The sequence below is a fragment of the Gobio gobio genome (assembly GCF_949357685.1).
Source record: "Gobio gobio genome assembly, chromosome: 21".
In the NCBI taxonomy this organism is placed as follows: Eukaryota; Metazoa; Chordata; class Actinopteri; order Cypriniformes; family Gobionidae; genus Gobio; species Gobio gobio.
In genome coordinates this window covers 10,062,650-10,078,211 of record NC_137117.1, presented here as the reverse complement: position 1 = coordinate 10,078,211, position 15,562 = coordinate 10,062,650, and the positions used below count along the sequence as shown (strand labels likewise).

Sequence of the window (15,562 nt, the reverse complement as noted above, 5' to 3'; positions counted from 1 at the left end):
CAGTCGAGCTGATCTGGAATTTTCCTGTTATGAAGTCATAACAGGAACGGTTACCTCCCTTTCCTCTGCCCAGAGAATTTGGCACGCCCATGCGAGCGCCATATTTGTCCTCGAGAGATCATGGCTTGTGAACGAGTGAATGCTGGCAGTTTCTCAGTGTTTGGATGTATAAATTAAAACGTAAGTCTTTTTTCAGTTCCTTCTGATCTGTGATCAGTGATTTCTGATGTGTAGCTAATTATTCAAGTTCACACAGAACTTTATTATTCGTGCACACGCTGCGGCTTCTCTCTCTCCCGACAGAACGGTGTTTTCTATCTTGTGAGTCAGTGTTTTTGTACGTCCTCATCGCGTCTATATGTTCTACATACAGTCGTGAGTTTCTACTCAACATCGGCAGACTCACATCTCTTTAAAGATAAACCTCACTCACGCAGAGGCTCGGGCTGCACTGGCCGGTCGGCCTTCAACATCACCGACCCCCAGTACTGCATCTGGCCCACAGCGGAGGCGCCATACACGGCGTGAGATTAAGCAGACGGGGGGTAAGCGTGAGCGTATCCGGGCTAGCCAGCTTTCCCCACAATAAACTGGATTACATTTAATTACTGCGCCGTTGTGTCTTTGTTTGCGCTGTGTACTCAATGTGCGTCACTGACGCTTTTCATATGATAGGAAAATATCTAAAAATAATGCTATAATCAACACTTACTCGTAACTCGTTCATATCGACAGCTGTAATGGTACATTGCATGTGTTACAAAGTTGGTAGAATAAGGAGGAAGACGGGCTCGGCGTGACTGGAACTCGTGTTCATTCAGAACTCTCAGATACAATAAACTTACGCTGGCAGCGCTCTCACAAATCAGTAGTTATGCTGCCTTCACGTGCTATCGGAATTAGGCAGCATTACTATAAATAACTTTGTTAGCAATCGCTCAGCCTCTGGTTCGTGATGTCCAGTTTGCGAACGAATCATTCTTTCGAACCGGTTCTTTTTAGTGAACCGAACCAGTTCACCAAATCGGACTGAATCGTTCTAAACGGTTCGCGTCTCCAGTCAGCGCTGATCCATAATTTACTAGAGTTACTAACTTTCTGACATGAGTGACAGCCCCTCCGACTAGAAATAAACGAATAACCTGTAGTATATGCTAGTAACTACAACAGTTCACTGAACTGAGACGTGCTGAGAGAAAGGATGAGAAGTGAACTTCGGTCCATCCGTCTCTCTGGCAGCAGGCTCGTGCCTCGTAGACCTCGTTAAACCACGCCCCCTCCACTACAAGATCTTATACTCATTCAAATGCAAAGATGTCAGCCAATCACAACAGTGGGCGTTTTTACTGAAGTCTCACAGCAGACACGCCTCTTGAAACAGGGCATTCAGCCAGAGGGCAAACATCAGTATAGAAAAAATGCCTTTTATTTCAAAATTATGACATTTTATGATGTAAAAATCATACTAACAATATAAGTACACTTCAGGAAACATTATAAAATAATAGAAAAATGCCACGCCATGGGACCTTTAAAGTGTCTATTGTTGTAACAAAAGTGCAGGTAGGGGGAGGTGAGCTGATTTGTCTGCTCTTCAGAGCGGTATGAGGTGATTGGAGGTGGGGGCTTATGTGTGTGAGTGTCCATGGGTGTTTACAGTTCGTATGGCCCAGGGGAAAAAGCTGTTCGTCAGCCTGCTGGTGTGAGATTTGGTTGACCTGTAGCGTCTCCCAGAGGGCAACAGATCAAACGGGGGGGTAGGCAGGGTGTGAAGGGTCACTTGTGATGGCCTTGGTTCTCCTGAGGCAGCAGGATGTGGCAATGTTTTCCAGGCTGGACAGAGGGCAGCCGATGATCTTTTGGGCAATATTAATGACCCTCTGCACCGCCTTCCTGTCCTCAGCCTTGGAGCCTGCGTACCACACACTTAAGCAGTGTGTTAGTACGCTCACCACAGCGGAGTGATAGAAAGCCAGTAGTAGCTTCGTTTCCATTAGGGATGCAACAATACAGTTAGTCCACGGTTCAATACATACCTCGGTTTTTAACCACGGTTTTCGGTTCGGTTCGGTTCGGTTCTGATGACTTGTCACAAGTGTTTTTTGCTATTCTATTCTTAGCCAACAGGAACAGCAAGAGGTTAAGGAGAAAAAATAATTTTTTTATTGCAATACTCTTTCTTTATTTTACTTAAAATAATTGAAAACCCTTACTTAAACTTAAAACTTTACTTAAAAAAACCTTGTACACATTCCTAGTGTATTGTATAATATAAAATACACATATATATATATATATATATATATATATATATATATATAAGATTTACACTGGCAGCTCAGAGCTATACAGCAGCATTTAAGTATGAAATTGAATGAATAAATGTAAAAATAAAACACTACATACACTTCACTATAAAATATACATTGATTCTTATTAAAGCTACTGTATTCGTTTTTTTGTCAAGAGCAGTGAGTGATTTTCTCTTTGTCGTTTGTTGTTGTATTAACATTAAAGAGAAAGTTCATTCAAAAATGAAAATTCTGTCATCGAGAAATGAATACAGGTTTGGAACAATATTAGAGTGAGTAAATAAATGACATCATTTTAGAGGTGAAATGTCCCTTTAAGAACAGCGTGTTCACTAGGCTGCGCTGCTGTCAATTTGACCTGCGTGCATCTACACACGCAGATTTTACTTTCACTTTAGACATAACCGACTGTGTTTATGTAAACCTTGTGTGTATTTGACAGTATTAGTGCAGTAAGACTACTTAGTCCAGTAATCACGTGTTTGACAGGCGTTTAGTGCGCACGTTTGGAAAAGCGCATGTTAAAACTGCGCACGCGAATGAAACCGGCAAGGCTTCAAAACGCATGCAAATAATGAACTTTCGTGATTGTAAATAACTATAGTGTTCCGTGAGTATAACTCTACCACTTACGTGTGATGTAAATGTATGTAGTGTTGTTCAGTATTGAAATGGAGGCAAATTATAGAATTTGTAGAAAAATAATTACAGTTAATTCACAAGCGCGTATTGAATCATGAAGGCCGTACCGAACGGTTCAATATTATATTGAGAATTGTGGCATCCCTAGTGTCCAGATTATTCTTCCTGAGGACACACAGGAAGTGTGGCAACTGCTGAGCTTTCTTAACCATGGCCCTGATGTTGTAGGACCAGGAGTGCTCAGCAGAGATGTCGGTGCCCAGAAACCTGAAGGTGGTGACAATTTTCACCCTATCTCCATTTATGAGGAGGGGGGTGTAATCCTGTCTGTGCTTCCTGAAATCCAAAATTTGTTATTTTGTTTTGAGGATATTTAAGGTTAGGTTATTGTCTGAGCACCAGCGCGACAGATTCTTCACCTCTGCCCTGTACACGGTCTCGTCCCCATCATAGATACATCCAACCACTGTGGTGTCGTCAGCATTTTTTATAATGTGGTTGGTTGGGTGGGTTGGAGAGCAGTCGTGGGAGTACAGGGCGTACAGCAGAGGGCTCAGAACGCAGCCTTGAGGGGAACCAGTGCTGAGTCTAAGTGTTGGAGGAGTGGTAGGGGCCGAGTCTCACGGCTTGTGGGTGGCTCGACAGAAAGTTTTTAATCCAGATGCAGGTGGGGAGGGGGATCTGTAGCTGTATCAGTTTACTGTAGAGAATGTCTGGAATGATTGTATTAAACGCTGCGCTGTAGTCCACGAAGAGCATCCTCACATAACTCTTCTTGTTTTCCAGGTGGCTCAGCGCTGTGTGGAGTGTGAGGGCGATGGCATCCTCCGTGGACTGGTTTGCCCTGTAGGCAAACTGGTGGAGGTCGAAGGAGGGAGGGAGGCAGTCTCTGTGCTGAGAGACTGATCGCTCCAGGTACTTCATGATTACAGATGTCAGAGCGATGGGTCTGTAATCGTTCAAGCTGTCTATGGCAGTTTTTTGGGGGATGGGGATGATGGTAGAGGCCTTCAGACATATGGGGATGTTGGCATGTGTCAGGGAAAGGTTGAAGAGTTTGATGAGGATCCCTGTCAGCTTTAACCACCTTTCCCGGCATGCCGTCGGGACCAGCAGCTTTCCTGGGGTTCACTGCTCTCAGATTCTTCCTCACCTCGTGCTCCTGAAGAGATAGAGGTGGAGTGCTGGAGCCAGAGGGAGGCAGTGACTGCAGGTGTGTGGTGGTGGTCTCGAACCGGGCAAAGAAGCTGTTTAACTCCTCTGCCAGGGTGCTGCTGCTGGAGGATGTGGAAGGGGGGCGGCCTTTGTAGTTGGTTAGGGCCTGGATGCCCCTCCACATCTGTTGCAGGTTTTTGTCAATCAGGTGTCCCTCTATTTTCCTCTTGTAGGAGTCCTTGGCCTGTTTAATGCCCCTCCTCAGGTCAGCTCTGGCAGTGCTGTAGAGAGCTCTGTCTCTCGTCCTGAAGGCCGAGTGACGAGCTCTGATCAGGGTCTGGACTTCACTTGTCATCCAGGGCTTCCTGTTGGGGAAGATCCGGAATGCGTCTCTCCGTTGTGACATTTTCGATAAAGCACTTGATGTAGAAAAGGACAGACTCGGTGTGTGTGTCCAGGTCCTGATCTTCAAAAATACTCCACTCTGTGCAGGCAAAGCAGTCTTGCAGCTGGATGAGCGCATTTTCAAGCCAGGCTGTGATGGTCTGGCTTGGTAGGCCGGGAAGAGGAGCAGGGAGAGGTGGTCTGATTGTCCGAGGTTGGGGAAGGGGGACGCTCTATATGCATGTCTAATATTGGAGTAAACATGATCTAATGTATTTCCTCCCCTAGTAGCTCACTTAACGTGCTGATGGAATTTGGGGAGAACAGTCTTAAGGCGAGCTTTATTAAAGTCCCCCGCGATGATGTGAATGCCATCTGGATGAGTCATAAGTTGACCTCAGAAAGCAGTATAAAAAATCCAGTTCATCACCCCTTTAATGCTCATGAAATAGTTACTCAAAAGAAGTACCTACTTTGGGAGTATGTGATTTAGGACGCAGGTGTTTTAGAGCAGGTTAAAATGAAAATTTTGCTGTTGATGTTGCATAGTTATCTGTAGCCTTTTTCTTTTCCAGGTTTTTAACTTACTTCCCATCATCAAACATTTCCCAGGGCCACACCAGAAAATCTATCAGAACGGCGATGAGGTGAAGAATTTCTTAAGGGAAGCAATCAAAGCACACCGAGAAACTTTGGATCCAGACAGTCCACGGGACTACATTGATGCCTACCAGCTGGAGATTGAGAAAGTGAGATCACGACCAACCGTTCTAGAAGCTGTTTAATCCACTCTTTGATGGTAGTTACTATTTGGAAAGGTGGCAGCGATTTTGCAGAGTAAAACATGTTCTTGAATGAACATCTTTTGTTATGAACTACCCCTAAAATGTTCTTCAGACCCACAGTTCCATTTCTAACTCTTATAAGAAATTTGATTTAAGACCAACAATATCCTACAAGGTGAAATCACGGTAGGCTGCTAGATAACTAGACATGCATGGATCAATTGAAATGCTTTCTGTTTTCCTTGGAGCAGCAAAAGTCCAACGAGGACTCCACGTTTCACGAGGATAACATGATTATGTCAGCTGCTGATTTGTTCCTGGCTGGAACCGACACCACATCAACCACCATCAGATGGGGGCTCATCTACTTGGCACAATACCCAGATGTACAAGGTACTTAGGATTAAACGGCTTGTTCACCCAAAAAATTAAGTTCTGTCATTTACTCCCCCTCATGTTGTTCCAACTCTGAGTTTCTTTATTCTGTTGAACACAAACAAAGATATTTTGAAGAATGTTGGTAACCAGACATTTGACGGTAGCCATTGGCTTTCATAGGATTTTTTCCTACAATGGAAGTCAATGGCTACGTCAACTGTTTGATTACCAACATTCTTCAAAATATCATCTTTTGTGTTCAACAAAAGAAAGAAACTCATACATGTTTGGAACAACTTGAGGATGAGGAAATGATGACAGAATTTTCATTTTGGGGGGAACTATCCATTTGACATTGAATGAATGCATGAATTGATAAATGTATGCATGCTCTCTAATTCCAATTTGATAGGTTTATCAGTTTGTCCCGTACCGTGCCCTTCAGTGTCCTTGGTAATTGCAAGTAATTTAGACTCAGATCTGAGAGAAGGGGAAAATCTTCATTTTATTGAACAAAGGAATTAGAACATATAGGAGAAAAAAAAGAGGCGTAATATGGATTTAACCAATGAGAGAAAGATTACGTCATATATGGTATATGGTATGAGAACGTGAGACACGTGATACCCGTGCAACATATAGAACACATCTGGCAATCATTATATTAACCAGCCTTGCCTTGTACTCCTAAAAATGCAAAGAGTAGGAAAGTAAAAACCTCACTCGTCATCTTATCCTTGCTCCACAAATGAGAAACATATGTGGGGGTATGCTTCCCTTAAAGAAAAAGAGAGAGAGAGAAGACAAAGGAAAAAGGCCCCTCTTTTCATTCTCTGGTAAATACTTAGGTGATAAAGAAACAATACAGAAACAATGCAGAAGCAATGCTGAGATATACATAAAAACTTATCAGCTTTGGATCTGTCTAGTTCGTAAATGTAGATATAAAGTTGATAAGTGTAGTTGGAAATGCCAAATGGAAATAGTATTGCATAATTTGTAAATGCAACTAGGTTTATACAGGTTTTCATCGTGGCACACATGTAGCCCCATCCCAAACACACCATTGATTGAGTTGGAGTAGGTTTTAGAAAGCGGCACAACAGTGTTTCAGGAGGTCAGCCTTCCAGTGGCTTGCTTGTATTTTTCACATTGAGAAACATACACTCATGAACTTTAATTGCATTACAGAACGATGTCATGAGGAGATTGTTCGGGTGCTGGGTTACGATCGCTCTCCCAGCATGGATGACCGTGACAAACTACCGTACACGAACGCCACTGTTCATGAGTTTCAGCGCTTTGGCAACATTGCACCCTCTGGCTTGATGCATGAAACAACTCAGCCCACAAAACTACGAGGATACGACATTCCCAAGGTAATGAATGGAGCCTGGATGTGTTGTTTTTCCTGATTGAAATTGTTCAACTAACAAACATCGTCTTTCTAGGGCACCGAGATACTGACTAACTTAACAGCAATTTTAAGTGATAAGGAGCACTGGAAGTATCCAGACACTTTTAACCCAGAGAATTTCTTAGACGATAATGGACAATTCTTCAAACCAGAGTCTTTCCTCCCTTTCTCCTTGGGTGAGTCACCTGTGACAACGACATCAGTAGACCAAGAGCGAACCCAACTAGATTTGAAACCGACTATGTTTTATCTCCATTTATCAGGTCCGAGGGTGTGTCCCGGTGAGACCCTGGCTAAGATGGAGCTCTTCCTCTTCATCACTTCTCTCTTGCAGCGCATTCGTTTCTCCTGGCCACCTGGTGTGCAGTGGCCGGACATGAATGGGATTTTCAGTTTGGTCCGCTCTCCTGATGCATACGACATCATATGCCAGAGCAGAGCTTCCTAAGGATTGACCATCAGTAACTTTTCCGACATTAAAGTGCCCCTATTATGCGATTTAAAGGCTCCTGATTTAGTTTTGGAGGTCTCCTACAACAGATTTAAATCAAAGGTCAAAAAACGCTTTATTTTTCTCATAATATACTTTGCACATCACCACAGTGTTCAATGATTCTCAAACGACTCGATGGATGAATCAGTCTCTCTAAATTCCTTCTTTCCGAGAGCTACTCTGCTCTGATTGGTCAGATGGCCCAGTCTGTTGTGATTGGTCTAATCTGCTTTGATTGGTCAGATGGCCCAGTCTGTTGTGATTGGTCTACCGCATATAGCGCACATCGGAAACAAACACCCATTACCATAAACGATTGTACACACTGTAAGGACAGTAACAATGACATCGGTTTTACATCAATCCCAGCGCAAGTCCGAATCGATGATGAAACATTGGAAGAACTGGTTATACAACTCAAACCTCCATTGCAAGGACGACTCAACCAGGATGTTTCTCAGTGATATGCTACTCATTTTGAGGTACATTATGAGATGTTGCAGCTGTAATTCCTCACCATCAGCATTAATAAGTGTGTGTCCATCAACAAACCCATGTGTGTATTTCTGATTTATTGGGGAGCTCATGTGGGAACTGTATCAGTATCAGCGCATACGTTAGCCGAGTACTAACATGAATGACTGATGTAACATTAAAGTTTGCAAAACAAGTCTTTCTCCATCCTTTATCTTTACTCAAAGTAGTAAGAATGACATACAATCTGCATTAATAGACACAGTTTTAGGTAATAGTCGCCACAGCTGATGAGCAGAAGTATTTCAGTAAGACGTGAGTTAGTCGATTAGCAGGAGACCTACACAATATATAACCCAAAACTACGTCTTTTGAACACCCAGTAGAAAATGTATACACCAATAATTAATTATACTTACAAGTTGTGATTCTGAGGACAAACTGGTCCATATAAACTGGGTACTGGCCCATCTTTCCAGAGCAAGCGTTTTGCGAATCCCACGTTGAACTCCGAGATTTGAGAAGCAGTCGTACAACATAGGCGGGCATTATGCAAATATCATTTCTAAAATATCAATGATACAAACAGCCAACAGCACAAAGGAAAACCATAACACACAATAAAACAATAAAAAAAGCAGCTCACATAGCATCAAATGCCAGACTATAAAAATAAATTTTTAGGCAAGATTTAAAAACAAGTGTTTAAGCCTGTCTATTATAGAGGGGCAAACTATTCCAGAGCTTTAGGGCCGCCACTGCAAATGCTCGGTCACCCCTGCTCTTCAACTTTGCCCGTGGGACAACTAAAAGCAAGTGGTCAGCAGACCTAAGAGCTCTTAGCGCAGCATAAAAGCTTAATCAGGTCTGAAAGATATTAAAGTGCTAAACCATTAAGAGATTTAAAAACAAACAGCAAAATCTTAAAATTAATTCTGAAATGGACAGGTAACCAGTGAAGACAAGCGAGAACAGGGGTAATATATTCCCGCTTTCGTGTACCCCTCAACAGGCGAGCTACCGCATTTTGAACCATCTGCAGTCTGGAGAGAGAGACCTGACTAAAGCCAATATAGAGGCCATTACAATAATGAATAAAAATATGCACAAGTCTTTAAGTACTGTAAAAAACAGATACTTTAAGACCTTTACTCAAGTCATGTTGGAATTGGTGACTCGTAACTTGTAATGGAGACATTTTCGCAGTAAGGAATCTGTACTTTTACTCAAGTATGGTTTTCATGTCCAAAGTAACATGGACATTTCAATTACTGTCAACATGAAACATGTTTGCTTTTTTTTAAACAATATAGCATAGCACATAACATAGCAATAACATAGAAAATTAAACATAGCAACCCAATAAGTCAATTATGCTGTTAAAAAAGCCAAAAACTTTTCTTTAGCAAACCAAGGAAACAGACAACAACAAAAAATCACCAAAAAACAAACCAACATGTGTTGCCTTGATTTAAAGTCGTAATTAAATGGAAATGGTATTTTCTTCTCTATTGTGCCGTATATATCCGAGTGAAACCGCTTCTCAAACAAGAACAAATGTAGGACGGGGCTTGTGGAATCGATTGGATGGTTGTGGTTTGCTATTGGTCGATCTCATGTGAGTGACAGTTTGCCCCGCTCTCATCATCAGAGAAGAGAAGAGATGTTGCTGCAAGAGGGAGGTTGATGAAGATATTCTGATTAAAGATTGCAAGGCACATGAATTAAAAAAATAATAATGTGCACAGATAATTAATTTATAATAAATTACAGCAATATTACATAAAAATGAATTCTCAATTTTGATTTCATGGTGACTTTAATGTTGGTAAAAGTTGGCTTCATTCTCTTTATGTAGAAAAGTATTTATTTGACTATTTTTGATTATGACCTTGAGATGTTTTCTTGACATTGCTGTTCATGTGAAACACATTATTTGCTGCACACAACAGATTTTGTCCATAGACATGAAGTTAACTCTGAATAGTCATTTCTCTAGATGGTGTTTACCAGCCACAGATGGAAACGTGTCCTCTTATAACCGCCCATTTCTGCCCCTCTTGCAGGTTCTGTGGTGGGAAATCAACATTACCCACTGATTCAACACGGCCGGCTCGGCAATCTCAACTACATTCAGCAGAAGAAATGAAGAAATGACACTTTACTTTGTAAACCAATGCCCGAAGGTCCTTATAGAAAAAAGACTAACTTTGCATCATTTGGTCATTTTGAAACTTTTTCAAATGGATTTTATCATTTTTGTACTGTTTTTATGTTTTATTTTTGGTTTGAGTCTTATCTCACAGGTAGGTATTTAAAGGTTGCCTGGAGAGGAGAGGAATCCAAAGATCATCACCTGACCACTGGGGTGCCTCAGGGCTCAGTGCTTGGACCTCTCCACTTCTCCATCTACACTACTTCATTTGGGACCCATCATACAGGCACATGGCTTCTCATACCACTGCTATGCTGATGACACACAGCTCTACCTCTCATTCCAACCAGATGATCCCACAGTAGCTGCACGAATCTCAAGCTCTCTGGCGGACATCTCACGTCTTCTATGCCAGTCCTACTATAAAACACGACTTCACCATCCAGTTAGGTACATCCTTGATTTCCCCATCAAAGTCAGTCAGAAATCTTGGAGTAACATTTGATGACCAGTTGTCCTTCAAAGAACACATTTCTAAGACAGCTCGCTCGTGCAGGTTTGCGCTCCACAACATCAGGAAGATCAGACCATTCCTTTCAGAGCACGCAACACAGCTTCTTGTCCAGGCCCTGGTTATTTCAGACTTGACTACTGTAATGCGCTTCTGACTGGACTCCCATCTTGTTCGATCCAAACACTTCGAATGATCCAGAATGCAGCAGCACGTCTTATCTTCAACGAGCCCAAAAGGACCCACGTCACACCTCTCTTCATCTCTCTGCACTGGCTACCACTCGCTGCTTGCATCAAGTTTAAGGCGCTGACGCTTGCCTATAGAGCCACCACAAGCTCAGCTCCTGCATACTTTGACTCGATTCTACGAGTCTACACCCCCACCAGAAGCCTTCACTCAGCTAAGGAGCGACAGCTTAATGTACCATCACAGAGAGGCAAAAAATCTTTCCAGAACATTTTTCATTCAACGTTCCGAGCTGGTGGAACGATCTTCCCACCGCCATCCGAAACGCAGAATCATTGACAACATTCAAAAGACAACAAAAAACTCAGCTCTTCCGTGACCACTTAACCTCATAAAAAAAAACTAAAAACGTTCTTTTTCTCTTTTTTCCCTTTTCCCTCCCTACTCTAGCCTGTGCTACACTGAGCAATGTACACGGACTCAGTATTTCAGGCACTTGTTTTGCTTACTCGACTCTTCATGACCGATCGCTTCCTGTTCTCGCAAGTTGTAAGTCGCTTTGGATAAAAGTGTCTGCTAAATGCATAAATGTAAATGTAAATGTTTATTTTCCTTTTATTTCTGTGTTTCATCACATTGATTTGTGATACAATATGTCAGATATTTTAATACCCCTATTTTGGAGGTGTCCAAAAAAGTGTTTTTATTTTATGTGTAAAAAAAAAAAAGGATTTAAAATGTATTCACTTTATTTGTATTAGCCGTATTCCTATTTTGCTTGCATAAGGACAAAGGCTTTAGATAGGAAAATTGAACATAACAACCCAATAAGACAATTATGTAGTGCCAAAATCTTCCCTATAGCAAACCAAGAAAACAGACAAAAAGAGCAGAAAAAAATCAAGAAAAGACCAAAAAAATAAAATAAAGAAAAAGCAAATCAACATGCTGCTGTGTTGCCTAATATTTTCTATATATATTTTAGTAGTACCTTTTTTTACTTGCTGCAAAATGTATAAATATGCATGACTGCAAAAATCTGAACTGAAAACTCATGCTATAGTTTTGCTGTCACCTATACTCCCTTTTCCAGGCCTCTTGCCTAATCTCAATAACAAAGACGAGATCAGGGTGTAGACCGTTTCCACTGGTGTGTAGTAGAGAGCTTTGAGCTTGTCAGTTATTTACTAAACTTGCCCCACATTGCAGTGAATGAACGTCTTCCCTTAGATCTAGCTAGTTTATAAAGGTAAAATTAGTGTTTTGCAGAAATATAATCATATCTTCATGTCTTGAATGTTTCAAACCTTGCAGCATTAGCAGTAAAGACTTGTACACAAGCATGGACTGGCATGTCAAACTTACTCTCCCACGGTCTCCTCCCTCTTTCGCTCTGTTTATAAAGCCCCACAGTCGTCCGCTGCTCTTGTGTTTGTCTTGAAAGGAATCATGTGGGCGACTCTCATGAAGTTAGACCTGGCCTCTGTTGGCCTGGCTCTGTTTCTGGGCTTGATCATTCTGGTTCTGTTTGAGACCATCAGGATTAATTCCTACAGAGGTCGAACTCCTCCTGGTCCCAGACCTCTGCCCTTTGTGGGTACTATGCCACATTTTTTGAAGAACCCAATGGAGTTTCTGAGATCAGTGAGTCTTTACTTTCAGCTTATAGTAATAGAGGCTTTGTTTTTGTGCAATAATGTGTCTTATGTTCTGCTTGTGCTAAGTGAGATGATGTCTAAACCACTTTAGTTGTGTTGAAGTGCTGTGAAATCTTCTCCGAGTAGATGCCTCAGTATGGAGAGATGACCACTTTGTATCTCGGGAGGAAGCCAGCGATAATGCTCAATACAATCCAGGTCACGAAGGAAGCCCTGGTTCAAAATGGATCCTCTTTTTCAGGAAGGCCACCTGTACCACTTCTAAACTGGATCAGTAATGGATATGGTCAGTAAAATGTATTAATTTGAAGATGTTGGTGTTGTAGTGTACTAATACAGTGCATCCAGTTTTTTCCACATTTTTTTGTGTTACAGCCTTATTCCAAAATCGATTAATTCATTATTTTTTTCCTCAATTCTACAAACAATACCCCATAATGACAATGTGAAAGAAGTTTGTTTAAAATCTTTGCAAATTTATAAAAAAATAAATTAAATAAAAATCACATGTACATAAGTATTCACAGCCTTTGCTCGATACTTTGTTGAAGCACCTTTGGCACCAATTACAGCCTCAAGTCTTGTTGAGTTTGATGCTACAAGCTTGGCACACCTATTTTTGGGCAGATTCTCCCTTTCTTCTTTCTTCTTGAGGACTACTCAAGCTCCATCAGGTTGGATGGGGAGCGTTGGTGCACAGCCATTTTCAGATCTCTCTAGAGATGTTCAAGTCTGGGCTCTGACTGGCCCACTCAAGGACATTCACAGAGTTGTCCCGTAGCCACTCCTTTATCTTGGCTGTGTGCTTAGGGTCATTGTCCTGTTGGAAGATGAACCTTCGCCCCAGTCTGAGGTCCAGAGTGCTTTGGAGCAGGTTTTCATCAAGGATGTCTCTGTACATTGCTGCATTCATCATTCCCTCGATCCTGACTAGTCTTCCAGTTCCTGCCGCTGTAAAACACCCCCACAGCATGATGCTGCCACCACCGCTTCACTGTAGGGATGGGATTGGCCAGGTGATGAGCGGTGCCTGGTTTCCTCCAGACATGACGCTTGCCATTCAGGCCGAAGAGTTCAATCTTTGTTTCAACAGACCAGAGAACTTTGATTCTCGTCGTCTGGGAGTCCTTCAGGTGCCTTTTGGCAAACTCTTCCGGCTTCCGTCTGGCCACTCTAACCTACAGGCCTGATTGATGGAGAGCTGCAGAGATGGTTGTTCTTCTGGAAGGTTCTTCTCCCTCCACAGAGAAACGCTGGAGCTCTGTCAGAATGACCATCAGGTTCTTGGTCACCTCCCTGACTAAGGCCCTTCTCCACCGATTGCTCAGTTTGGCCGGACAGCCAGCTCTAGGAAGAGTCCTGGTGGTTCCAAACTTCATCCATTAATGGATGATGGAGGCCACTGTGCTCATTTGGACCGTCAATGCTGCAGAAATGTTTCTGTACCCTTCCCCAGTTCTGTGCCTCGATACAATCCTGTCTCTGAGGTCTACAGACAATTCCTTGGACTTCATGGCTTGGTTTGTGCTCTGACATTCACTGTTAACTGTGGGACCTTATATAGACAGGTGTGTGCCTTTCCAAATCATGTCCAATCAACTGAATTTACCACAAGTGGACTCCAATCAAGTTGTAGAAACATCTCAAGGATGATCAGTGGAAACAGGAGCACCTGAGCTCAATTTTAAGTGTCATGGCAAAGGCTGTGAATACTTATGTACATGTGTTTTTTGTTGTTGTTTTTTTTGCAAAGATTTCAAACAAACTTCTTTCACGCTGTCAATATGATGTATTGTAAGAATTTAATACATTTTGGAATAAGGCTGTAACATGACAAAATGTGGAAAAAATGAAGCGCTATGAATACTTTCCAGATGCACTGTACATCCGAATTTTGATGAGTTGGAAAAAGGAATTTATCATATAGTTCTGAATATAAAACGACCCTGATTATAACAACAACAGTTTCTCCCTGTTGTTGAAGTCGCGGGGCAAGCGTTGGGCAAGACATTCTTATTCATTCTCACGCCGCATCGGAGCGGCTGCTTCAAAGAAACCTACAGGCAAATGTGTCAGTACGTAGCCCAAATAAGAAATGAAGGGCCTCGCTGGTGGGTATGTTCAGCTCTTTGGAGATATCCAGTGGTTATGGGCATTTAAAACTTTATAAAGTAAATTATCTAGCTTCCGGCAGACAGTCTTATGTATTTAACTTAAAAAAGTGTAATGCCTCTCACAGTTCAAAATGCTTACACTACGCCTGACGAGCATAACTGGTGTGCGATAATTTACTTTATAAAGTTTTAAATATGGATATTTTTCTTACGCAACCGCTTTGCTACCCTTCATAAGGCCTTTATTAACCCCCCAGAGCCATGTGGAGCAGTTATATGATGGCTAAATGCACTTTTATGGACTTCAAAAATGACCCAACAGTCACTGCCATTTTAAAGCTTGGAAGAGACAGGACATTTTTAATATAACTCTGATTGTGTTCGTCTGAAAGAAGAATGTCATATACACCTAGGAAGACTTGAGGGTTGAGTAAATCATGGGCTAATTTTCAGTTTTCGGTGAACTAACCCTTTATGCCCGGGACACACCAAGCGATGTCAAAGAACTAGCGGCGACGAAAGATGGCGTCTTTCTGCCTCTCGGCCAAAAAGCTACGCTTGAACACACCAAAAAGATTAAAGGCGACTGTCAACTAGCATGTGCGTTCTGCGCCAGCATGTGAGTAAATATCGCTCATCAATCGTCATTCAATAAGGGAAACAAAAACTAGAACTGCTGATACACAAACCCTAAACAAAGCAGCGCTTGCTTACCATTTTTAATATAAATCATGCTAGTCATGTTCTTCGTTCCAGTTGGCTCATGTTATTATGAAAATATCTGTGCATTCAAATGCTCAGGTAAGATGACTTGACGACTCGTTGGCTTGGTTTGGATCTGGGCCTCAAGCAATCTACTGCTAGTCTAGATCTGGGACTCTACCCGGCAATGAGG

The 15,562-nt window shown here is 42.0% G+C and overlaps 1 protein-coding gene across 1 annotated transcript in view; it reads left to right on the top strand.

The window, feature by feature from the left end:
• LOC307118026 (uncharacterized protein) overlaps positions 1 to 15,562 on the top strand; it is a gene marked incomplete at its 5' end in the record, with an annotated part of 31,141 nt that overhangs the window by 8,420 nt on the left and 7,159 nt on the right. The window contains 7 exons of the mRNA XM_079803318.1: positions 5,069 to 5,242; positions 5,530 to 5,671; positions 6,848 to 7,035; positions 7,108 to 7,249; positions 7,337 to 7,501; positions 12,301 to 12,539; positions 12,680 to 12,839. Coding sequence (XP_079659444.1) covers positions 5,069 to 5,242; positions 5,530 to 5,671; positions 6,848 to 7,035; positions 7,108 to 7,249; positions 7,337 to 7,501; positions 12,301 to 12,539; positions 12,680 to 12,839 — 1,210 coding nt within the window. The remainder of the gene's footprint in view (positions 1 to 5,068; positions 5,243 to 5,529; positions 5,672 to 6,847; positions 7,036 to 7,107; positions 7,250 to 7,336; positions 7,502 to 12,300; positions 12,540 to 12,679; positions 12,840 to 15,562) is intronic.